Here is a 20,283-nt window from a genome sequence, read left to right on the forward strand (position 1 = left end):
GGATCCTCCTCCTCCCTCGGTCGCAGTCTCCAGCCCGGCAGCCCCGTGTCCCCTGCTCTCAAGACCGGAGCGATTCTCCGGGGACTCAGGTGACGTGCACACCTTTTTAACCCAGTGCGAGCTACATTTCGAGCTCCAAGCTGCCGCTTACCCTACGGAGCGCGCCCGAGTGGCCTTCGCCACCTCCCACCTTACGGGCAAGGCGGGGGCCTGGGCCACGGCCGAATGGAGCCGACGCTCGGCCATCTGCTCCTCCTTCTCCACTTTTGCGAGGGCATTGGAGCAGGTTTTCCAACGAGACCCTCCCGGCCGCGAGGCTGCCCGCTCCCTCCTGAGGCTTCGCCAGGGCAGGCGTCGCGTATCCGATTACGCCATCGAGTTCCGCGCGCTCGCGGCAAAGAGCGACTGGAACCCTTCGGCCCTTCTGGATGTCTTTTCCGATGGGCTCGCTGAGCGGATAAGGGACCATATGATTCCACTGGAGACGCCGGGTGAGCTGGGCGACCTGATCGCCCTGGCGGTGCGCATCGAGAAGCGCCTGGACTTCCGGGAGCAAGACAGGCTGCTCCGACGTGCCGACCCCCCCTTCGCCCGGGGCTCCTTCGATGTTCTCCCCTCCGACGGCAGGCAATCCATTCCCTCGGGCACGCCCCCTATGCTGGCGTTGGAGGAACCCATGCAGCTTGGTGGTCATCGTCTCACGTCGGCCGAGAGGAAGCGTCGGGTGCAGCTCCACCTTTGCCTCTACTGTGGCCGTGCGGACCACTCGATCTCCCGCTGTCCCGTCCGCCCGGACAGCCAACGCTCCCAAGCGTCGGCCAAGCTTCTTCCTGGTTCGCCGGTGGAGCCTCCGACCACGCCCACTTCCACGCCAGCGACCAATCGACTACAGTTGCCAGGTACACTCTCTTGGTCGGATATCTGTGTGGATATCACGGCATTTATTGACTCTGGCTCGGACGACTGTTTCCTCGACGAGGCGTTTGTTGTTAATTCGGATATTCCTGTGATACCGTTATCCTCTGCCAAAGTTGTTCGTTCTCTGGATGGGCGTCATCTGGCTAACGTCACTCACCAGTCCCGCCCCCTTTCGCTCCGCCTGGCAGGCAATCACATTGAGAACCTGACTTTTTTTATCATTCCCTCGCGCTCTGCCCCGGTAGTATTAGGGCTTAATTGGTTGAGCAGGCACAATCCCCACATAGACTGGTCTAAACCAGCTATCGCTAGCTGGAGCATTTTTTGTCACACGCACTGTTTCAGGGGGGCGTGTCCCCGTCCCTCAGACACTCGCGCCCCCGCACCAGAGAGGATCGACCTTACTTCGGTTCCCCCTGTCTATCATGACCTTCGAGACGTTTTCAGCAAGCACAGAGCCATGTCACTCCCCCCGCACCGTCCGTACGACTGTTGCATTAATCTCCACCCCGGCGCCGCGCTCCCTTCCTCGCGGCTGTATAACGTGTCTAAGCCTGAGAGGGAGGCTCTCGAAGATTACATATCTTCCTCGCTCGCCGCTGGTCTCATTCGCCCTTCTTCCTCCCCGTTAGCTGCCGGTTTCTTTTTTGTAGAGAAGAAGGATAAGTCACTCCGCCCTTGTGTTGATTACCGCGCTCTCAATAACATCACGGTCAAGAACAAATACCCACTCCCATTATTGGATTCCGCATTTAATTCCCTCAGTTCCGCTAAGTTCTTCACTAAACTTGATCTCCGCAACGCTTACCACCTCGTCCGCATCCGGAAGGGGGACGAGTGGAAGACCGCATTTAACACCCCCATTGGCCATTTTGAATACCTCGTCATGCCCTTTGGTCTCACCAATGCACCCGCCGTTTTTCAGTGTCTTATTAATGACGTACTACGCGATATGCTTGGTCGCTTTGTTTTTGTTTATCTGGATGATATTTTGATTTTTTCGGACTCTCTTGAGGAACACACCCAGCAAGTGCGGCTGGTATTACAGAGGCTCCTTGCCAACAGACTTTTTGTCAAGGCGGAGAAATGTACTTTCCACGCTCCCTCTGTTTCTTTTCTGGGGTTCATTGTGGAGAAGGGGCAACTCCGAGCCGACCCTGCCAAGATCCAGGCTGTGGTCCAGTGGCCCCCTCCTACATCAAGGAAGGACCTTCAAAGGTTTCTGGGCCTTGCTAATTTTTACCGCCGCTTTATTCAGGACTTCAGTCGGGTTGCAGAACCTTTGAACCGTCTCACATCCCCTAAGAGTCCGTTTGTATGGACCCCAGATGCCGATGCCGCTTTTGAAGACCTTAAATTGCGTTTCACCTCGGCTCCTGTCCTGGCTCACCCTGACCCCTTGTCTCAATTTTTTGTCGAGGTTGATGCGTCCGACACCGGCGTGGGGGCTGTCCTCTCCCAGCGCTCCACCACCGACCACAAGTTGCACCCCTGCGCCTTCTTCTCACGTCGCCTGACCCCGGCAGAGAGAAATTACGACATCGGCAATAGGGAATTATTGGCCGTTGTCTTGGCGCTGCAGGAGTGGAGGCACTGGCTGGAGGGTTCTGAGGTCCCTTTTGTTGTTCTCACGGACCATAAAAACCTGGCCTATCTCCGTTCGGCTCACAGGCTCAACCCCCGGCAGGCACGATGGGCGCTTTTCCTAACCCGTTTTGACTTTTCCCTGACCTTCCGCCCTGGCTCCAGAAACGGCAAGCCCGACGCCCTCTCCAGGATGTACTCCCCACCCTTGGACGCTCCTCCCAAGGAGACCATCCTTCCTCAGTCCCGTATCCTGGGGGGGCTTCAGTGGGAGGTAGAGAAGCAGGTAATGGATGCCATGGTGGACTCCTCCCCCCCGAGTGACTGCCCGGCCGGGCGTCTGTTCGTGGTCCCGGGCCTTCGCTCTCAGGTCCTTCGCTGGGCGCACGAGTCCAAGCTCGCCTGCCACCCTGGAATTGCACGCACCATCTTCCTCCTGTCTCAGCGCTTCTGGTGGCCTTCCCTGCGGGCTGACGTCAGGGAGTTTGTGGCCGCCTGTACGACCTGTGCAAGAAACAAACCGTCCCATCAGGCTCCAGCCGGCCTTCTGCGCCCTCTGCCCATCCCCACCCGGCCGTGGTCCCATGTGGCTTTGGACTTTGTAACGGGTCTTCCCCCTTCCAACGGCAACACAGTCATCCTCACCATCGTCGACAGGTTCTCGAAGATGGCCCATTTTGTTGCCCTCCCCAAACTCCCCTCGGCGCTCGAGACAGCTCAACTCCTGGTCCACCATGTCTTCAGGCTCCACGGCATCCCCCTCGATGTGGTCTCTGACCGGGGTCCCCAGTTCTCCTCGGCAGTTTGGAGGGCTTTTTGCAGGGCCATGGGGGCTACCGCCAGCTTGTCGTCAGGCTACCACCCGCAGACGAACGGCCAGTCTGAGCGAGCTAACCAGGACTTGGAGGCTGCCATTCGCTGCGTTTGCCACCAGCAGCCCGCCTCTTGGGCCATCAACCTGCCGTGGATAGAGTATGCCCGCAATTCCCTCGTCTGCTCGGCCACTGGCCTTTCGCCTTTCCACGGAGCGTATGGGTACCAGCCCCCAGCTTTTCCTTCACTGGAGGCAGAGTCGGCAGTCCCTTCCGTCTCTGCCCACCTACGCCGTGCTCGCCTGGCCTGGCGTAACACCCGGAAGGCCCTGGCACGCACAGCCGAGCGCAACCAGCGTCTGGCCAATCGCCACCGCTTGCCGGCCCCCGAATACAAACCTGGCCAGAGGGTATGGCTGTCGACTCGGGACTTGCCCCTCCACACAAACTCCAGGAAACTACAGCCCAGATTCATCGGTCCTTACCCTGTGGAACGGGTCATCTGCCCCTCCTCGGTCCTGCTGCGCCTCCCAGATGCCCTGGGAATACACCCCACCTTCCACGTCTCCCTCATTAAACCTGTCAGCGTCAGCGACCTCAGCCCTCCGGAGGCGCCTCCACCTCCTCCCAGGCTAATAGACGGCCACCCGGCTTTCTCGGTCAAGGCCATTTTGGATGTGAGAAGAAGGGGCAGGGGTTTCCAGTACTTGGTCGACTGGGAGGGGTACAGCCCCGAGGACCGCTCATGGGTTTCTCGTGCCCTCATTTTGGATCCTAAACTGCTCTCTGACTTTTACAGCCGCTTCCCGGAGAAGCCAGGTAGGCCGCCAGGTGGCGCCCATCCTTAAGGGGGGGATACTGTCACGTCCGGTTGCCCTTGTTTGTGCTTCTTGCTCCCTCCTGTCATTTTCTGTTACTCCAGATCCGTTGCACCTGGCTGGAGGCGGAGCCGTTGAACGCACCTGAAGCTGATGACCCCCGTCCGGTATTTAAGCTCACCTCCTACTGCTGGCCGTCGCTGGATTATTCGCCTTCGTCACCCGATGCTACCGAACCCTGCGTCTCTAGTTTATGCGTTCAGCGGCTCGAGCCTCCACCAGCCCTGCTCTATATATATATATATTATTTTTCCATGGTGTACCCCTTTTCCACACCATCGCCTTTTGTTACCCTTTTGGACTCATTAAACTATTTGACTGAACTCACCTGCCTCCTGCCTCCGCGTCTGGGATCCAGGCCCAACCAAGTCGTGACACAGTGGAACCTTAGTTTGTGTCATTCATTTGTTCCAGGAGGTCCAGAATGTTAGAATGTCGTATTCTCATGTTAAACAATGCCAAAGTGTCAGATAATGAGGTTTGTGCATTTAAAAGTTTGTGATGGCCCTGAATGCTCCGTTTCAGAGAGTTTTTTCTAACACTGGCTCTTTGTGGCATCATAGCGTGCCAACAGTAAGCACAAGCTGTTGGCACCACCCCCCACCAAAACAGCCAGCAGCCTTACCCCGCCCCCTGCTACACAGATTTCACGGTGTTAGCAAGGAGCATTGACTTAGGACTCAGGTATCAGGCAGAAGTGGTTGGAGTTGATGATTCCGGGCCAGCAAGAGAAAAATACGGGAGGAAGGTGGACGATCCGCCAAATCGAAGTCTGGAGTTGCTCATAGCCTTTTTCCACCAGTCAGTGGTCTACCCAAGTCTTTTTATACAGTGGGTGTGCCTGGAGGCGGGGCGTGGGTGGAGTAAATTAAAACATTGTTTTGGAAATCCAAGGAAATACACCTGAAATGGGTGCAGATTGTAGAAGACCTGGAAAGCCTTCTTTGCGTGTTATCGTGTGTAGCTGCTCTATAGGAGTTCACAACTCAATACAAAGGGCTGAACAATGAGTATAATGAGTATAATGAGTGGTTGATCTCGCTGCCACAGCGTGTCTTTGGGGACAGTAATGTTTTGAGTGAAGCTAAAAGTAACCTTTAGTCTTCAGTTATCCCTTTCATTCACCATTTATATGCACTTAGAATAAATTCAAGTGGAACTATAATGATCTGGTTGCCATTATGTTTAGCTAGCTATTAGTATGCTAACATGTTTTTTAAATGCATGAAGAACATAGTTGGACTCGCACAGTCCATGAACTCGTTTGCGACCAAAGATGTATTTATACGTTTTTTTCAACCTGACAGCTCGCTCCCAAAGATGTATTTATACATCTTTTGTATTTTTGGCACATTGAGAGGATGATGGAAGTGTACAGTAGAAGAGAGCACGCTTGGTGGAGTTTTAAGCCAAAAACACGGCAGAAACACAAGGTGGTAGAAGTGCATTTTATAAGAGCACGGTCTGTGTCTGTCCCATGAAATACATGCTCCGCACCAACCAGGCATTTTTGAAAAGGCATTTTTGCGTGACGGAGGTTGTTGTTTTCATGTAAAACAGACGTTTTTTGTGTTGTTTATGTTGTGGCATGACTCTGCAGACATTTTGGGTAAATATACAGTATACGGCTAAATTTATGTCAAAGTGAAAGTTATCCTTGAAATGTCTGTTTTGACAAAAAGCTGTTTTTGTATCTTTATTGTTGAGAACTGATATTTTGCTGAAACTTACCTATGTTCCACTGCTGATTACAAAAGCATGAAGTCTAATCTTCTTTTGGCATATACCATGTCTATATAGCCCAAGAACACAATATTCTGTGTGCCTTGAAAAATGGCTGCGATTGAAAGAGTTAATAACGACAAGATGAACGCCATATTGTACACTAACCGGAGCATGCACACAAACCAGTGCAGAAATGTTTACTGCAAAACACTCTAACTGGGGCGGACACTTACCAAGGTTCCACTGTAATAGAACATGCCTGCCATGTGGAACGTACCTGCTGTTTGTGAGAGTGATATAAATTTGTTCTTTCACTTGGAACCCCGCTGCATGATACCTATGTACTTTCGCATCCAAAGTCTCCTTAAAGAAGACGTCACATCCTCTGTAAGTTTAGCCAGTGATCTCCTGAAAAAGTAAGTCAAATATGTTTTTGTCTAAACGAAAGTGACTTTATGGTTCCCTCTTTCATATAGCCAATAGTAGGGGTGCAACCAGGAATTCTGGGCCCCATCATTGTTTTGTGTACCACGCCTTGTTATTAGTCAAAATATACGAATATTTACGTAAATAGTATGCAATTTTGGCCTAAAGGAAGCATTTTCAAGCATAAAAATGGGTAAAATTCAGATATAAGGCATTCAGAGGACGCATTCAAAGATCAAGGTGTGACTATTGTTTCATTGATGAGATGGAAGTAGCTGTCATGAAAAAACAAAGAGCTCTTGTATGTCTAATATGTCTTATTTACTGTTATTATATGTACTATATTGGGTAATATGACTTTTATAGTGTTATTTCATGTTGATAGTTCTCTAATAATGGTAAAGAAAAGAGACACTTAGAAGGTCGTAAACAGGTGGATGACGATGAACGATGAAAATATTCAATTTATAAACAAGGAATCCTACTTGGCGGAAATTCACTTATCACGGCCGGGTGTGGAACCAGTTAGCAATGATAAAAAGGGATTATCGTATCCTGTTTTTGGCAGAAAAGATTACTGCAACTTGGGATGCAGGCAATGAAGCAATAAAAATAACCATATTTCATATACTGTAACAATTTGTAGTAGATTGGTAGACATCTATGATGAAGTAAAAGGTAACACACACACGCAGTGATGGCCAGAAATATTGGACAAAATGTTATTGTGTCTACTATATTGGGTAATATGAGTATAAATGTGACTATAGGGGTGTTATGTCATGTCTAGAGAGCTCTAATAATGTTAAAAAATGTATTTTGAAGGTATTGTATTGACTGGTGAGCATTTACCTGCCTGCATTCTCTATTTATAGACTATGCCAGCTCGTCACCAAAATAGTGCTTTACACGGCGTCTTCACATCGACAGCATTTGTGCCTCTTGAGGATTGCCGCGTTGTGCACATGTACCGTATGTTCCCAACACAATCACAGCAGGTCCGTTATGTCAGACACGAGAAAAGCATTTTAATTTCCCGACTGGAGACGCTACTGCCTTGTTTGCTGCTGGCTTACACATGTACTGTACAGAAGATGATGCTGACAGAGTTCTTGCTCTTGGTCTTTTTGCTAAATCAAAGGGAGGATGGGATTCCCCTCCAGGACTAAGAAATATTCCAGAGCAGGGAATTTTCCACTGACAATATTCTCATTCTGATATCTCTGCATGCCTACATGCCTACATCTACATGCCTCAGCATTTAGCAACGACTCCACACTGTCAACGCACAAGTGGCTCAGAATGTCACCAAATTGACATGCATTTATATGTTTTGCTTCCTGGTTTTTCTCAACTTCTTTTCGTATATGTGACATGTAATGTTGTATGAAAAATCACTTCACAAGGCGCCTCAAACAATAGTTGAGTGTATTTAAATGTGTGTTGTTGTTGTTTTACCAGCACTTCATCCAGCAAATAAACTGAACATCTCATAGTAAACATGGTATCCCTGCAGTCTTAAAAAGTTCACAATTTAAATTTAAGGTCTCCTAAAATGACCATTGAACATCCAATTTTGATTGGTTACGGAAATTAAATGTATGAAAAAGACTCTAAGACCTCAGATGTTATCACGGCTTCTGCCTGAAAGGATAACATACACTATCGCTCAAAAGTTTGGGATCACTTGCAAATTTCTTTGTCTAATGGATTATTAGAAAACCCATCTAAACTAAACTAAAACAAAAATCTCTTACCATGCTGTTAACTACTCCCTTCAAAGAGCAGCACAAACTGGGTCTAACAAGGACACAAAAATGATGCACAACTGTGCAAGAAGACAAATATCTGAGAGTGTTTAGTTTAAGACAAAGGCGCCTCACAGGACGTCAGCAGACAGCTGCACTAAATAGTACCCGTCAAACCCCAGTATCAGTATCAGCAGTGAAGCGGCGACTTCAGGATGCTGGACTTCATGGCAGGATTGCCAAGAAAAAGCCAGATCTCAGACTGGCCGAAAACATTTCCAAGTGATCCCAAACTTTTCAGCGGTAGTGTACATACTGAAAGGAATTTGGACACCATTTGTTGAATATCTCAAGACTGTGAATAGAAATCCCCAAGATGATGTCTGACCATGTGGTTCCATGTAAAACTGTATTTCGGATGTACATGTCTCTGATGTATAAGGATGTCTTAGTTTAGCTTTCCTGTACAGGTATACATCATACATACAGACACGTCAATGCACGACCATTGTATGTGCACGATGAACATTCTTCTGAAATATTGTCGAAGAACATTTTGGTCTGATGTTTCTTTCACATGTAAAACTTCAATAAAAGAAATGATTGGAAAAACAAAATATGATTTTGGAAGGTCTTAAAATTTTAGCGACTTTATATAAACGTCAGTCTTGCTTGTTGTCGCAGCCTTCTTTTGTCATTCCGTATTGTTGTCGTGACTGTCACCTTCTACCCCGCCTTCAACTCGGAGACCCGCCCCCTGCCTGATTGCGCTCCGGTGTTCTTCATCACCTGATTTCCTGCTTCCTATTTATTCCCTCTAGTTCCTCCTGTTAGCTGCAAGTTCTTGTACTCCCATGTCTCGTTGTGGCATTCCTTGTTATTGCCTCGCCTGGTTTTTGACCCTCGTCTGTTCTTCGACTCGTTCTTGGATACCTTTGCCTTAGTGGACTGACTTCCTGTGTACCGACCCTCGGCCTCGTGTGGTGCCTGCCAATTCTGCCTTTAGGTCCTCCTTGTATATGTGTTGTATATTACCATGGTAACAATTGATTGCTATGATTGGGAGTTGACAACTTATCTAATCTCTTATTTAATTTAAGTATGCATGTCGATTCTTTGTCTTTTCATTGTTGGGTTTCTGGTAAGTGCACAACGACGGTATTCAATTTGCAACAGCACTCGCAGTACGCTCAAAGTTGATGCCCCTCACACAGAATACACATTAAAGTGTTAGTTGAGACAAAGGCTGTGTCTCAATTGGAACACTTTGGTACTTACTCGTAGCGTTTTCAGTGCCTTCACACTGACAAAAACACTCAACACTCCAGTTTTCATGCCTGTGAATATCCTGATTCATCCATGTCGTTGCAATCGCCGCTGGACTAGGTGGGACACACACCGGTCAGACATCTGCTTGTCAATCTCATGCTCCAACTTTCCCTCACTTGTGAACCAAACCCAGAGATACCGGGTATTTAATGACAATGTTAAAAATCATAGGAATCAGACAGAATATTCAAGGTTTACCATTCATTCCGACATTAAATTGAAGCTTTAATGTGTTGGCTTAAAGCAAAACTAGCAATCGGTGCAGCTTTTTTGAAGAATGGTGCATTCCGGTGCATCAGGTACACGTTGCCCGTGTCGCTGCATTCATCGACACTCACAGGAAACACACCCACACATGCACGTGATATTTACAAAACCAATCACTTGTTGCTCATAACAGTAAGACAATATAGCAAATATTCTACTTATAAACAATATTTTGGAAGGCTCTGTGTTTAAATTTTACACATTTCCGACCTTTGTAAAATGCAGTTTGTCATTCAACTTTATGGTAATAAAAAAAATGTAACACTTCCTTCCATCTCTGGCATCCTTCACAGCTTCATCACGTCTTCTTGACCTATCTGCAGATTTGGATGCTTTTAGCACAAGCGACTAACACTCCATCCCCGACCCCCACAGTTTTTGCACCAGCAGGTGTGAAAACTGACATCCATCCCAAAACAAACAAACACACTTATAGCAGAGGCAGGTCACCGCCAGAGGCTCAAGGTTTCACCGGATAGAATCAAATGCTCATTTCACCAAAATCCGATAGAAAGTGCTAAAAGGCACGCCCTGAAAAGGTAATAATTGGACATGACTTTTAAGGGCAGGCTGGCAGCAGGTGAGGCTCCTGCCAAGTGCAGAATGCTGCTGACGTTGCATCTTTAATGACGCATCGGGAATGATTTATGAGAGTTTTCTTTCTCCCGCAGTCTTCAGACGGTTAACTTTGTTCACTTGTGACGGGATCAATCATCCAAGCAAGATGTTGTGTGTCCCGCTCCAGCTGTGGGCCACCTCCCGTCTCTCGTATCCCGCTGCACGGCAAAGCTCGCTAGGATAGGCCAAGATGTTCATGTTACCACGTTACCATGGCAACAACCACAGTCCGAAGCATTTTTCTGACGCTGGCATCTTCACTGTACTTGAAGGGTTAACTGGTTCCAGACCCAACCATGATAAGTGAATTGGGGAAGAATATTTGTATTGAAATATTTTAATATTTTTGTTGCACGGTGGATAAGTGGTTAGCGCGCAGGCCTCACAGCTAGGAGACCTGAGTTCAATCCCACCCTCGGCCATCTCTGTGTGGAGTTTGCATGTTCTCCCCGTGCATGCGTGGGTTTTCTCCTTGTACTCCGGTTTCCTCCCACATTCCAAAAACATGCTAGGTTAATTAGCGACTCCAAATTGTCCATAGGTATGAATGTGAGTGTGAATGGTTGTTTGTCTATATGTGCCCTGTGATTGGCTGGCCACCAGTCCAGGGTGTACCCTGCCTCTCGCCCCAAGACAGCTGGGATAGGCTCCAGCACCCCCGTGACCCTTGTGAGGATAATGAATCCTGTTTACATCTTCTAAATACAGGTTTTAACATGATTAGAGCTCTCTACACAGGAAGTAACACCCCTATAGTCACTTTTAAACTCGTATTAATTAATCTGTAAGAAAAGAAGACATTTATGACGTGCTTGTGTGTGTTGCTGTAAATGTGTTTCGAGTGAGCGGCAGACAGGAAGTGACATGGGGGGGGGGGGGGTTTAGAGTTGAGTTTTAGCTTTGCATGGGTTACAGCATGGGTCCAGTGTCTGTTGTGAGATAATTGAAGCCTGTAATAAAAGCATGTTTTTTTTTCTGCCCATCAAATCTGGTGCTTGTGTGTCTCACTGAACATTACAGTAAAATTACTGTAAAATATGTTTGCATATATCACCTTGATAGTGGCTCACCCCTAATACTGTACTTGGACTTATGGCTCGATGCAAGTTGCGGACGGTCTACTCTCTCATATTAAACACCTTGAATAGACTTGTGTCTGCTGCATAAGAAAATATGAAATATTAAATAATCCTTGAGACCCACTCAGGCCTGGAAGAATATACATTTTCAGGGCAGACACACTGACCTGTGTTTTCAGGCCACTCAGGAGGACACCTGACATGCTCTTAGGCACGTCGGCAGACCATTACATTCCTTACAAACCTTTTTCATTTAGTCATAAACCGAATTGACTCCCGAATCGTGATTATTGGCAAAGAAACGGAGTAAAGGTCAAATCGATGGCTGACAGATTTTCTTTCAAGAAGCCTGCTTCCTCTGGCTGCACCCCCCCCCCCCCCCCCTTTTTCTGCACTGGGCGACATGTCAGTGTGCATTATATCCATCCCAACAAACACATCCTCCTGCACCTCCTCCACGCTACGCTCCGGGGACGGACGGAACAAGCGTGCACTTTGTGGTTGCTCTTCACATCAACAAAGGGCACCACAAACAGCTTGAAGTCCAAACTAAGGATGCGGACCACTCGTTTCCTTTCCATTTATTGCCGCGTCAACATACCAGGAGCACACCAAGGTCACACAAAGGTGCACACGGTGGAGCGCCGTGCCGTGTACGCTGTCATAAAGCTTTAAACAGAGTGTTAATGGCCGGCGTCAACAAGCTGGGAGGCTTTTAGGGCAGCAGCACCCCCGCTCCGCTTCTCTCTAACGTCTGAACTTTGACCTCCTTGCACACACAAGCACCTCCTGCAGTGGAACCTTGGTTAGCGGCATTCACCATCAGATGGTACCTGCAAGAGAAGGCTTTTAAGAACAAAAAAAAACATCCTCAAAGACCTTGTCTTTGGAATTTGCATGAGCGCACCAAAACTGGGACACTGAAAAGTGGAAGAAAGGTTTATTTTCCTGATGAGAATAGAATTGCTCAATGCAGCTTCAGGTTGTGCAGGGGCGTCAAACGGTAGATGGCTATGTGGCGATCATCACACTTTTTATGCCATCCTGCCTGTTCCCCTGATCTAAATCCAATTGAGCACATTTGGGAATGAAAGTTTACAAAACTGGCCTTGAGGTTTTCTTTAAGCTATGGTCTTAAACATTTGATCAACATTGATATCATGCTACAAATCATGCTACATTTTGTACAGCATTATCAATATGAATCACTTGGACCGAGATCAGAAATTCACATTTCCGTTTACACTTTTACATATCAATATAATTCAACATTGAGGCATAATTAGCAAGGTTTTGATTCAATATTGTTACGCAGTAATTTCATTCAACTCAATGGCGTTACAAACCCAATTCCGAACTACTTTGCCATTTGTGTGAATATCAACAAAGTATCATAAAAGCATCTTAAAATAGGAAAAACGAACAAATAAAAGGTTTTCCTAACTCTATGTCTTTCCGCTACATGTTCGGCTGTAATTTATACTTCGATGATAGGACCGTTTTAAAAATACGACCATTAAATGGGTCACGCCGATCTGCTAAATGATCAGTTAGTTTGGTATGCTTTTGAATGGAATTTTGGAGTTATCTATTGAACTTGATGTAGCTTTTGCTTACTTGGAGATAATTGTGTTTTCGTTCCTTTCAGTGTGCTTCGTTGCTTCAGGTGAACTTTAAGATGACAAGTGTCGTTATTCCTTGCTAAACATTGGAATGCGTGTACTTTATTTGTATATGAAGACGGAAGAAGCTAAGTAAAAATATGCAATTTACTATCAACCTTTTATCTCTGGTAAAATTCTCAAAAGTCAAACTGCAAGCGATGTCTGGTGTTGTGTTGTTCCAAGGCACATGTACATACACCCCTTCTAACAGATGAAGATGAAAATGGCTTCAAAGCTCCCCTATGTTGTGCCACTAAATAATTCAGTGTTTTTCTGTCTTTTTTTTTCTCCCAACATACCCACTCATTGACTTCTCCGGGAAGATGCTGAAGCTCACACATCCATCTGACCTAAAAGCTCTGGCATCTCGTGGGGCGATTGCACACCGAGCTGAAGGTGCTGAGCAAACAAGCTGAGGAGCTTTCAAGGTGAAGGACATCATTAAACACATGGACATTTCTTCTTCATTTCAATAATATTAAAGGTCATATAAGTCGCGGTACTAATCACCACAAGGAACATAGTAATATATCATTCATTCATTTTCTACCGCTTATCCTCACGAGGGTCATGGGTATGCTGGAACCTATACCAGCTGTCTTTGGGCGAGAGGCGGGGTACACCCTGGACTGGTGGCCAGCCAATCACAGGGCACATATAGACAAACAACCATTCACACTCACATTCATACCTATGGACAATTTGGAGTGGCCAATTAACCTAGCATGTTTTTGGAATGTGGGAGGAAACTGGAGTACCCGGAAAAAACCCACGCATGCACGGGGAGAACATGCAAACTCCACACAGAGATGGCCAAGAGTGGAATTGAACTTGGGTCTCCTAAGTAGTATATCAAATGAATAAAAATATATGATTAAGTGGGTAACTAATGATGAATAAATGATACATAACAGACACTTTCTGATTCCTAACATTAGTAGTCGTTGTCTTCCAGCTTCTCCCTTGCTTGATTTGTTTGGCTTAGTTTTTTCATGGTGAATTCATGGTTCCATTTATCACAGCAAGTCTTCCAGGTCCTGAAGCAGCAAAACATCCCCACACCATCACACCACCACCACCATATTTTACTGTTGGTATGATGTGCAAAACTTTTCATCTTGGAACCGTTTTGCACAGTGTCTGTCTTATAGTGGAATCATAAACACCGACCTTAACTGAGGCAAATGAGGCACGCAGTTCTATGGATGTTGTCAAGTCAAGTCAAGTTTATTTAGTATAGCCCTTAATCACAAAAGAGCCCCAAAGGGCTTAACAAGCAGGTCGACATCAGTCGATATAGTAGATGATAGACAATAGACAACATCCCTGATCTGAACCCTCATCACGGCAAGGAAAAACTCAAAACCCATTAGGGAAAAAGAAACCTGTTGTTGTGGGGTCTTTTGCGACCTGTTAGATGAGTCGTCCCTGAGGTCTTGGGGCCGTTTTGGTTGGCCGGCCACTCGTGAGAAGGTTCACTACTGTTGTATGTTTTCACCATTTGTGGATAATGGCTCTCATTATGGTATGCTGGAGTCCCAAAACGTTCAAAATGGCTTTATAATGATGATGGATATGACTGTAAATCATCTCCGCATGGCGGGTTAGGTGGCATCCGACGGCAGGAACAGGCTGTTTCATCCTTTTGGTCATGACCCTTGCGACCTCTGTGAGGTTCTCGCTGTTCCTCAGTGAGGCTGCCATATTGAATTTGAGCGGAGGCGCTAACAAGTAGCCACGCTGCGCTGCCACTGTCGTCGTTCGTTAACACCTCTGTCTGTCTCTCCCACTCACATGTACACACAAGCACACGCACACACACCCAGGTGCACGCAACCCACCCATGGCAACAACACTAATAGTGTTGAAAGGTAAAGTACACAATATTGAAGTAAAATCATTATTCAGTCATCATCTGCATGTTAACTTTTATGAATATGTGTCTGTCACATGGACTGGTGCATGTCTCCACTGTCCTCATCATCATCCATCCAGTTGGTGTGCAAGGGTCATCTCCACTGCCATGTCACTAACTCTTTTTAAAGAAGAAAATACTCGTTCTCGATTATGTAAACACAAAAGACCTCCACCTTAAACTTTGTAATAAACACAAATATAATAGTTTTAATAGTAGTACTAAAGTTTAGTATAGTTTTACTAAAGATAATTATGATCAGGATGGGGCTGCAGGACTGCCCTAGGTATGTGGTACCGCCATAGAACATCATTGATGGCCTTCAAACCTTCGCCTCCTTGGGGTCCTGCACCTCATTATTATTTCACCTGCCCCCCCAGCTTGATACAGTGCAGGATGCAACATTGTTTTATTAGTATTTATCACCTCATATATGCCATCAAATAATACATGTATTAAAACTTATGTGTTGCTGCTGATCGGTAATGTAGAAATGCACAATGCAGCCAAAAAGTACTAAACTAAATAGAGGAGATATTAATATTACTCTTGTTCATATTAGCTGTGAGCTGGAGATAAATCTGTAAAAGAACAATATTTCTTGTCTCTGATCTAAAACCTTGTTAAAAATAACAATAATAAAATAATATATATAATATAATAATAATAACTTTGCTTTTGGGTGTTAGCCTTGACTTTAGTTATGTTGCTACTTTTTCACTCAAGGCAGATGTCATTCTGTCAGGACGTCAGGGTAAACATGAGACCACGTGACAGAACCAGGAAGTGTGAGGAAGGCTAGACCATCTGAATTAGCAAGGCTGGTTCTCGGCTGGAGGAGTAGTCTCCGAACGTCTGGCCTTCGTAGACCGGGTAAGCTACTCTCCTAGTAGGCTGCAGAACCCGGATTCAGACACAGCCTGAACCGCTGTTGTTCAAACTGGCCTTTTTCGCCCTCTGCTGGCCATAAGCACACATTGCATGGAGTGACGTCACAAATGCAAAAAGTTGATTTCGTTAGTTCTGATGGTAAATGTTGCGTCGTGGGATGGTCAGGCTGTTGTTTGTTTAGTAAATGCTTATCCGTTTCACTTTTTTCCAACAGTGGAAAATTATCAATCTGGTAGACGCGATAGAAAGTCGGGACAGTCGATCCAAATATTGTTTGTATTGATACCAGTGATAGTGACAGTACCGGGTCGAAACTCGCATGATGAGATTGATTATGCTTAATTTGTACTGTTGTATTACATATTGCAGTTTATTCATAATATTGTAACGTTGTGTTATATTATAAGTTTTTTGTTTCACTAAATTTGGCCTATAATATCCCTCCATCATGCCCTGTCTGTGCTAGCTAACATGCTAACAGTTAGCATGCTAGCACCATATACTCAACAATAAAAGTGATGAAGATCAAGATCCGGTATATGGACTTTGATGTTCCCAAGCAGCAGAACACGGATGTAATCCTTCCCTGTGCGGATTAACGTCTTCATTTAGGCTTTCCTCTAATCTCCCCGTCACTCTGCAAGTGTGATGCGTAATAACTTTATGATCCGACACGTTTATGATTTGTCTCTCGGTTCACCTCTGCCAGACAGACTGGAGCAGATGTGTTGTGTTACAGCAGGAAGTAACCCAAGGAGTGCTATTATATGCAACATATTGAGGTCAACTCGGCGGAACCGGACCCCTGCGGACACCTGATACCTGTTGGGGCGGGGCTGATTTTATTTAGATACAATTATGGCAGTCATTAAAGCCTCCATTGTGTCCCCACTAGGTGTTAAAAACGCTCTGATTTTCCATAAAGGCCAAAGTGAGCATAAAGTTATGACCCCATATGGCAAGCGAGTGCTTTATCTGGGCCGCGGATTTGGACGGTATTAATGTAATCTTTCTCTCGGTGACCAACAGGTCCGCTGGCAATCGGATACATCCCGTCTCGTCCTACAGATGAGAGTAAACAATGGAACACGTGGCGCAGCGGCTCTCCTGTAAGAGTCTTTACTTGGATTTCAGCTTTTGCTCCCAATCGGTCATTTTCACCTGTCAAAAGTCTCTGGAATTCTCGTTCCTCACAATGGTTCTAATTTTAAACAAGTCCGGTTGAAGAAAACCTCAGCAAAACTGGAAAAATTAGCAGTAATTTTCCAGGAAAAAAGCCAACTATTAAAGAGGACATATGATGCTTTTCTGACCTATACATGTTGGTACAATATTGTATTCTTATGTTAAATAATGAAGTTTAATCAGCCCTGAAAGACCTTATGGATGAACTACGTATCCAGAAGTCCTTGAACACAGCGGCATGAGTGTCGCTATAGGAGGGCCTGACTAAATTAAACAAAACACTGCAGAAAAAGGTGTTGGATGTGGAAGATCTAGAAAGCTTTCTATGCGGTTATTGTGTGTAGCTGCTCTGTCGGAGTCCACAACTCAATACATTCATTCATTCATTTTCTACCGTTTAGCATCATGTGCATCGCGGGGGTGCTGGAGCCTATCCCAGCTGTCTTTGGGCGAGAGGCGGCGTACACCCTGGACTGATGGCCAGCAATTGCACAATTTGGAGTCGCCAATTAACCAAGCATGTTTTTGAAATGTGGGAGGAAAAAGAAAAATAACATCATTTTAGCAGCATAAAGTGGAAATATTGAATCATATTATGTGAACGAAGTCCTTATATTAGGGGAATAAAGTCAAAATATTATGGAAAACATTGGGGAAAAAAGTAAATAGTGAATTTGATAGCAATAATGGGCTTTTTCAAATATATCACAAAGGTGAAATTGAGTTTTTTTCCCTGAAATAAGTACTTGTTAGCATATCATGTGTTGCTTTACAAAATATGGAAATAGCTCTAGCATCCTTTCATATTTCACTATGTGACCCCCTTTGGATAAAGGTCTGACACCCCTGGTTTACGTAGTTAGAACACCCAGTGACTTAGCAGTGGACATTTTCACTCCAATAGAAAATGTATATACTGTATATACTTGTACTGTATATATTTTTGAATATACTGCATATATGTATGTGATATGGCAGAGATTAAAAGCTGCCTGCAATCAGTTGAATAAGCCCAGACCTTCTAATTCTGCTCTGTGGCCCAATTTGCCTTCAATCTCTTAACCCCCCCGCCTTCGCTTTGCCCCCGCCCACCCAGCGCACGGTAAATAATTGACGAGCTCTCCTCCCCTCGCTGTCTTGTTTCCATCCTCTTTGTGGTGTCTCATTAGGTTTTCCAGGCCGTGACCGCCCGCCTCCCTCACCGCCATCATCATGTCATGTTTCCACCTGCTGCCCGCTGCTTGTTGGCAAGCAGACGGGTCGCTGCCGGTAAGACAAAAGCCAAAGTCATAAATACGAAGTCTTTTTTTTTTTTATCATATTTGGAATGTGCTGTATATTCTCTTCAAGCAAACATGGCTCCTGTGTGTGTGTTTTCAGTAGCCATGAAGGACTTCCTGTTGCTCCTCCTGGCCGCGTCAGCAGCGTCCTCCAGGTCTCACGGCACCTGGTGTGAGTTGGGTTGCGACTGTCGTGGGGATCTGAGGCTCGCCATCTGCTCGCGGGCCTTCTTCACCCGGCTGCCGGCCAGAGTCCCACCCGCCACCGAGCTGCTTGACCTGTCCGTCAACCGCATCACGGTCATCCCCGAGCGCTCCTTCAGCCACAACCGCAAGCTGCGTGTGCTCCTGTTGCAGAACAACAACATCAGCACGGTGCAGGACGGCGGTTTCTCACAGCTGGAGTTCCTGCAGAAGCTGGACCTAAGCTGGAACCAGATCTCCACCCTAGGCGAGGGCTTCTCCGTCGGCTTGGGCTTCCTGCGAGAGCTGCAGCTGGCCCACAATTCACTGAGCAGCCTGGACAGCAGCAGCTTCTCGCATCTGGACGGCCTGCAGAGGTTGAACCTGAGCAGCAACAGAATCCATACCATCCAGGTGAGATCATTTGCCTCCATGAGCAGCCTGCGGCAGCTTCACCTCCAATTCAACAAGCTCGGCGCTCTGAGCAGCGGGATGTTCTCCATGCTGCGCTCGCTGGAGGTCCTCAACCTGGGCGGCAACCAGATCAACGAGACACAGGTGGGGGTGTTCAAACCGCTCACCACCATGACGCTCCTCAATCTGGCCAACAACCGGCTGACCAGCATCCACTTCAAGACCTTCTTGAGCATACACACTTACAGCACCCACATCCTGCTGGAGGGAAACCCTTGGAACTGCGACTGCGACCTGCAGAGAGTGTTCCGGAAGCTGAGGAGCATCCAGAGACTCTTCCTGGACGACTACTACAACCTGACATGCAGGGAGCCCGCAGTGCTGCGCAACTACCGGCTGATGCAGGTGGATACGGAGCTGTGCATCGCCGAGACGGTCACCGTGCTCATCATCACCGTCACCGTGGTGATAACCGTGTTGGCCGCCATGCTGATGGGGGAGAGGAAGAGGAAAAAGAAGAAGCGGGGGAAGCACTGGACGCAACAGGGAGAACTTTCAGACGAGTCAGACTATTGACGTTCATCCTTTTCTTTCCAGCGTATTATTTCCTTCGCTATGTCGCAATATTTCCCAATGAAACATCTTTTGCTCAGTTTAGATCTCCTTAATTTAAAAAAGCTAACATCTGTTTCAATATATATTTACTCTTCTAGTTGTGTGTTACACATTTGGCATTTATGATAAAAGTATGTTTTTACAGGGTTGAATTGTACTTATGTTGGGAAAAAAAATAAATGAATGTGATATAAAATATTTTTTGTGGCCCAAGGCTATTTTTTTATTATAAAGATATAATTTAACAAAAAAAAATTGTTTTTTAAAAAGCACCAAAGGCAAAAATACAAACATTATCATTCATTTTACAGGAATAAAGTCAAAATATTAAGAGAGAAAAATTCTAACAAGAAAAAGTTTAAGAGAATAAAGCTGGAAGCATAAAGTTGAAATGTTAAGAAATATAATATAATATAATATAATATAATATAATATAATATAATATAATATAATATAATATAATATAATATAATACAATACAATATAATACGATATAATATAATATAATATAATATAATATAATATAATATAATATAATATAATATAATATAATATAATATAATATAATATAATATAATATAATATAATATAATATAATATAATATAATATAATATAATATAATATAATATAATATAATATAATATAATATAATATAATATAATATAATATAATATAATATAATATAATATAATGAGAAACAAAGAACAAATGAGGTTGGGGGAGAAAGTTATAATATTACAGGTATTATGCC

The 20,283-nt window shown here is 45.5% G+C and overlaps 2 protein-coding genes across 3 annotated transcripts in view; both read left to right on the forward strand.

Annotated features, from left to right (window-relative positions):
- The window catches only part of LOC131104797 (aryl hydrocarbon receptor-like), a 31,318-nt gene extending 17,809 nt beyond the window's left edge, over positions 1 to 13,509 (forward strand). Inside the window, exon 12 of one of the 2 annotated variants that reach the window (XM_058052325.1) lies at positions 13,372 to 13,509. The gene's annotated coding sequence lies outside the window, so the exon portion shown is untranslated. Of the gene's footprint in view, positions 1 to 7,218; positions 8,741 to 13,371 lie in introns of those variants that run through there. The other variant, XM_058052324.1, reaches the window with a different exon arrangement.
- LOC131104800 (leucine-rich repeat-containing protein 17) lies at positions 13,453 to 19,671 on the forward strand. The gene is given in 5 exon segments (XM_058052330.1): positions 13,453 to 13,476; positions 16,884 to 16,963; positions 18,209 to 18,308; positions 18,420 to 19,441; positions 19,443 to 19,671. Coding segments are annotated over 3 exon segments (1,185 nt in total). The 5' UTR covers positions 13,453 to 13,476; positions 16,884 to 16,963; positions 18,209 to 18,256; the 3' UTR covers positions 19,554 to 19,671.
- Positions 19,672 to 20,283: the final 612 nt, after the last annotated feature.

Source organism: Doryrhamphus excisus, chromosome 16, assembly GCF_030265055.1.
Source record: "Doryrhamphus excisus isolate RoL2022-K1 chromosome 16, RoL_Dexc_1.0, whole genome shotgun sequence".
Lineage (NCBI taxonomy): Eukaryota > Metazoa > Chordata > Actinopteri > Syngnathiformes > Syngnathidae > Doryrhamphus > Doryrhamphus excisus.